The 6000-nt window shown below is 39.1% G+C and overlaps 1 protein-coding gene across 2 annotated transcripts in view; it reads right to left on the bottom strand.

The window, feature by feature from the left end:
- Window positions 1–6000, bottom strand: part of opcml (opioid binding protein/cell adhesion molecule-like) — a 269242-nt gene continuing 263242 nt past the window's right edge. For both annotated transcript variants that reach the window (XM_023835141.2, XM_023835139.2), the window contains 4 exons: window positions 5431–5565; window positions 5077–5197; window positions 2619–2770; window positions 1–815 (listed from right to left, as the gene is read on the bottom strand). In XM_023835141.2, coding sequence (XP_023690909.1) covers window positions 715–815; window positions 2619–2770; window positions 5077–5197; window positions 5431–5565 — 509 coding nt within the window. In that variant the 3' untranslated portion in view covers window positions 1–714. The remainder of the gene's footprint in view (window positions 816–2618; window positions 2771–5076; window positions 5198–5430; window positions 5566–6000) is intronic.

The raw sequence follows: 6000 nt of genomic DNA, 5'->3' as shown, positions 1-6000 counted from the left end.
GCATACACTGAAACAGATTTGAGGGTAAGATCTGGGTCTATTTTTTTTTTTTTTTTTTACACATGAAATCCAGACAAGGAAAAGTTCTGTAATGGTCTGGGAATCATCTAGAAGAATTTATTATTTATTTTTTGCTTTTCTGTGTGAACTTCATTTATATGTACATACCATGAAATACTGTTTTTTCTGTTTAAGGAATGATAGTACAATATAGTATGGTAAGGTTGACATCATTTATATTACGCTGTTATTGATCCGTCGCATACCACTGTCAAAAATACAGTAATTCAACAATAAAACATTGCAGTTTCCATACTCAGCACAGAAAATACTATTTTGTTGGTTACTTAAAAGCTTATGTTATTGTACAGAATAAAACAGGACAGGACACACCAGTGATCCAAATGTATACCTTAATAATGAGCAAAACCATTAAATCGTTAGCCGTTACAATATTTTTGTTTTCCTTTTTTTTTACATATAAAAGGTTGGAGAGACACACACTTTGCAATACTAGTATAACCCTATGTACTCACTTCCTGCCACTAGCGCCCCCCCCCACCCCGAAAACAAAGAAAGAATGGAAAAAAACACCGCCAATTCAATTCTAAAAAAACGTGAGCCATCTGTGTTGGTGATTTTCATTTATTCATATGGGATTAAAGTCTGTTGTACTGCAATTCAGGAGGTGACTGAAGGGTTACCACTGTTGCATCAAAACTTGAAAAGGAACCACGAAATCACAGTCAAGAGAAGGCAGAACGAGTTCTGTAGAGATAGAGGTGCCCTGTTCACATCATGCACAGCCCCTGGGCCTGGAAAGAAAGTAATTAACATTAAGGCCACGAACCATGCTAAGATCCTTGGTGAAACATATAAATATATAACATGTGACGTATGTTTAGATAATATCTGAATGAATGTGTTGCATGTGTCTATGCTTAGCTTTTAACATAACCTGAATGTTATGTTCCCACATCTAAATGTTCCGTTAAAATGTATTTTATAACCATGTAAAGCGCTTTTATATGAAAACAAACTTTTAATGGGTTTCTCCTAACTGTGTCAAGGGAAACGTTTCTGATTGACTGTACAAATTATCAGCAGTTATAATTCGCAAGGGGGTTACTGAATGCTGAATAGTACTTTGACATGACATCAAATTCCCCCCCCCCCTTTTCCAGTACCATTGTTTGCCTATGACAGGGACTGGCTTCATTTATTTCTGCATTACAAAATGGCTCTGTAGTGCATGATTGGAGTCTTCAAACAGGCTTTCATACTTACTTGTGTTATGCCACAACGACCAGCTTGCTGAATACATGCTTTTACGATGGAAATATTCATAAAATGAACAGGACATCACAGAGTAGTACTATTGCCCTTGGTCAACCCTGGGCAGAGGGGGGTGGTTCAGAACCAGAAAGTAAAAATCCAGACCAAGCAAACTAGTTGAGTATAAAGAGTCACGGTCATAGAGTACTCGATTAATTTGTTGAAACAAAATCTTGGTCTGGATTTTTACTTTCCGGACCTGAACTATTCACCTCTGCCCAGGGTTCCGGGGTTACATTTGACCCCTAGTCTATGTGGGCTTGCATGTCTGTGTGAACTCCCTGAGTCTGCCTAAATTTCCTCTAGGTGGTTTAAAATCTCAATCTCCCAATCACAATCATACAGATCTGGTGAACTGGTGACTCAGAGTCTCTTCCAGGTGGTTCCACGCCCTGTGGTCCCTGGGATACTGTGACCGTCACTGTGATCCTAGCTGCATAGCTGTTACTGTTTAGCATCCATCCATAACACCACTGTCACACTTTCACCTTTCCAATCTGCTCCGACAGTAACTGGCATTGTTGTGCTAATTCTGTTTTTGACCCTTTTCATCACTTTGTTAGCACATTTTTTTTTTACCTGCAGCACTTAGAAAATTACAAGCAACAGCTGGGCTCTGCAAACCCAACGGCTCCATCTCCTAGCGCATGTCAATGAGCCACACTGACATGAACGTACCAGTCGTCTTACAGTAGCTAATGCACACCAACCGTTTTTACCAGTATTATTACACACGCTGCAGCTACCGGTCAATTCTGAAAATAGCATTACATTGTTCTTAAAGACAACAACGTTGGTCAGAAATACTAGGAGTATCAACAAGAAACAACAATGAATTTCATGTACGAATGAGCATGTGATTCCATGATTTTTATTTCATGCATTTCTATTCACTAGAATGTTAGGTTCCATACAGCTAAGTTTAGGCAGCTAACTACCAGGAAATCTCATAATTTATGACAAGTAAACTTTTACGTGTTTAATGTAATATAAATGATAAAACTCAATTCAACAATTTCAATAAAATATTTTTCATTCCTAAGCCACTATTATTAAAATGTTTGGCTAGAAGCCGATGATATGGTGGTTGGTCCATAGTGTGATATGGGAACTACAGAGCTATTATTTGATCATAAAGTGACGTATGGTTTGCATATTTCATATTAAAAATATAAGTTACTCCTAAGTTCTCTCTGGAGTTGCACTGCAGATTTAAACACATTACATCCTCATACTATAAGTGAAATACAGAACATTAACTATATATAAACAGCTGGACTCACCATACAAAATTATGCTCGCATTTGTGATTCCCATGGTGTTCATTGCCACGCAGGTGTAGTTCCCGTAATCCTCTTCAGAAACGTTGAAAAAGATAAGCATGGATTGTCTACCCTTGTTTTCGATTTTAACCCCATTAAGTCCATTGAAGAGCCTGTAAAAACAGTCATTTGTGAGTATTCAACAAGGGTTGCTATTGTTAATTGAACTATATTAAATTTGTCATGTAAAATTACTTCCTTGCTACAGTCATATTGGGACTAATGTCCTTATAGAAGACTACAGAGTTTTTAAGAGTCTTGGTCTTCAGAAAGGAACATCTGAATGGCAGAAAGATGGAAGCTGGGACACATTAACTGTAATTTGTCATTTTAGCCTACTGAAATTATTTTATTTATTCATTATAGTCATTTCTCAGCATTGTGTAACTTATGCTAAAAACATTTTGTACCCAATTAACATTCTTAATTGAGTCACTTTTGAAAAAGACAGTTGTGCTTTAATTGCATATTGTTTTATTAAATCTCACAGTGTGTGTATCAAAGGACGTATATTGGTTTAGGCATGATTAAAATCATTAAATACAAGATGTCAGTGAAGACTCAAAGTGCCTGTTTTTAACCTACCCATTTTCCGAGCTGGTCCATTCTTTCCAAACCTAATTGCTCTCAGTGTATGCACTGCAGGAACTATCAGCTGTTGTATGCCACTCTTCGCTTTGTCAACAGTTGCTACTAAGCACATTTTCAACTGAGTCACTGTCAAATGTGTGACATTACTAAATTAAAGAGGGACATTTGTAAATACTATCCATTCATTTTAATATTATTCATTTAAATAAAAAAAGTATCCAGCTATCCAAAAGCAGAGTTGATAGCCAACTAAATAGTGTGTGAATGTTGCTTCTGCCATTTAATGGGTTTAATTCTATCTATTATAATAGTGAGCCATTGCCTTTCCATATGGGAGTATTTTACAGGAACAAATTGCCAAAAGGTAAAGCAGCAGATGTCTTACTGGAGGCACTGCATAGGTTACCAGAGCACAAGCCTAACAGCCACAGCTCATATTTAATCTGTGGAGCATGGGAGGAGGTAATCAATGTTATTGATGTACCTTTGCTGTTTTTTCATGTTTCTCCTTCCATAATGATGGTTTATGATAAGTTATAAAGCAACATTTTTGCACTCTGTTGGATTTTTGTCAGCTATCTTGCATAGCATAAACAATTTATTATACAAATGATATAAATATCCAACTAATCTCTTTTATTCCATAATGAAATAAATATTATTTTTGATCTTAAGATATCTCTAGAAAGTGTCTGATAAATAAAGTAAATGCAATAAAGTAAATGTTTAACTTAAACTACATTACATTACTAAATGAGAGTACATTGCAGTATCCGACATTATACATATAGTGTATATACTATATACTGTATATACATTATATACACTATATGGCAAAAGTTTTGGGACACCTGGTCTTTACACCTACAGGAACTTTTATGACACCCCATCCTAAATCCATAGGCAACAATACTAAGTTGGTGCCCCTGTGCAGCAATAACAGCCGCCACTCTTCTAGGAAGGCTTTCCACAAGATTTCAGAATGTGTCTGTGGGAATTTTTGCCCATTCATCCAGAAGAGCATTTGTCAGGTCAGGCACTGATGTTGAAGGTTAAGTCCTGGCTAGCAATCTCCATTCTAGTTCATCCAAAAGGTGAGGTCAGGGCTCTGTGTGGGCCAGTCAAGTTCTTCCACACCAAACTCATCCAACCATGTCTTTATGAACCCTGCTTTGTGCACTGGGGCACAGTCATGCTGGAACAGAGAAGGGCCTTCCCCAAAGTCTTTCTACAAAGTTGGAAGCATAGAATTGTCCACAGTGTCTTGATGTGCATACCTCAGCCCCATTGTGTGTGTGTGTGTGGGTCAGATAAACATTACATTGTGGGTACCAAATGTCCCCACAATGTGATAAAAACCAGTTATTCTGAGGTTGTGGAGCCATTATTTAAAAAATCTGTGACTGCAATCAAAAAACCAAAAATGTCAAAAGACCAGTATTTTGTTTGGTTTCTTATGGTTAATGGTAGGGCTGGGTTGGGGTTAAGGTTGTTATTGCTGGGATTAGGGTTCTGGCCATAGAAATGAATGGACAGTCCCCGCAAACATACGAGTACAGGCCTGTACACACACACACACACACACACACACACACAGTATTTGTGGATGTTTTTTTCCAAGTTAGTAATCTATTTCCACTTTTAGGGTCATGTCATTTTAAAAAGCAATGGCTTGGTTTCAAATGAGAAAAATGAAGATCTAAACAAGAAGAACAATGTCTGTGTCAGGAGGACGGGTGTCCAGATCAGCCACGTCTTATGCAGTGAGATTCTTAGATCCCCTGGAGATCCCAGCCCTCTGCCTGTGCCGTAATGGACCTTAACTTGCCTGCGGTCTTCTTTGTACCACTCGAAATTAGCCACGGGAACTGCTGAGGCCTCGCACTGCAGCGTGCCCCTCTGCCCAAGCGGCGTTCCGGTGCTCCTGGCGGTCGAGATGTAGGGGGGATCTATGTGGCACAGAGAGGGAGCTCAGAGGAGGACCGCGTACCCTTGAGCATTTAACAAAAGCCAGCGGTACACGGGCATACGTATTCTGCTCGTGCAAGACTCGCAATACGGCTTAATAATGGAGTAAAAACGCAGAATGTGCAGTTGGCGTTTGCAGTAGTGTGGTTGTACAAAAGCCCCAAAGCCTCCCAAGCTGCCGGCTTTATGCGGCGCAGACAATCGGCGTACTCACAATTGACGGTGACTTGCAAGGTCCGTACATCAGGGGTGGAGATGTCATTGTTGGCGCTGCATTCATACACTCCAGACTGGTCTTTGGTGATTGCTGTGATCTCAATGTATTCTCCTTCGCTCATGAAATTATGCCCTAGAAAAGAAGATGTATTATTTTAATTTTTTTTTTTTTTTTTTAGAAAAACCAATGTTTGCTGCTTATTACAAAACAGAGTCAAGGATTGCGAATTGAATTAGAGCGATAAATCAAGCCGTCTGACGACGCTTCAGGCTGTATTGGGGTTTTTTTGCTTGTTATTTCTGCTGAGCTCATCTTTGCGCTTCACGGCCCCCTGCCCATTTTAGTGCTGCGTGGAGACTATACAGGGCTTGGCTGTGCAGTCATTTCCACAATACTGCACGCTTCACGGAGACATGACCATGCCTCGCAGTGAACTTGATAAGACTCTTCCAGTGCTTTGTCATGCATTGTTTTTCTGCTAAAATCCCACAGGCCTCGTCAAAATACAGTTACTCTCCACAAAATCTGCAACCATGTAGGGAAACTTGACTTCCAATGGATTACGCT

This window comes from Paramormyrops kingsleyae, chromosome 6, assembly GCF_048594095.1.
Source record: "Paramormyrops kingsleyae isolate MSU_618 chromosome 6, PKINGS_0.4, whole genome shotgun sequence".
NCBI lineage: Eukaryota > Metazoa > Chordata > Actinopteri > Osteoglossiformes > Mormyridae > Paramormyrops > Paramormyrops kingsleyae.
The sequence above is the reverse complement of the archived record's forward strand: the minus strand, read 5'-3'. Positions and strand labels throughout refer to the sequence as shown.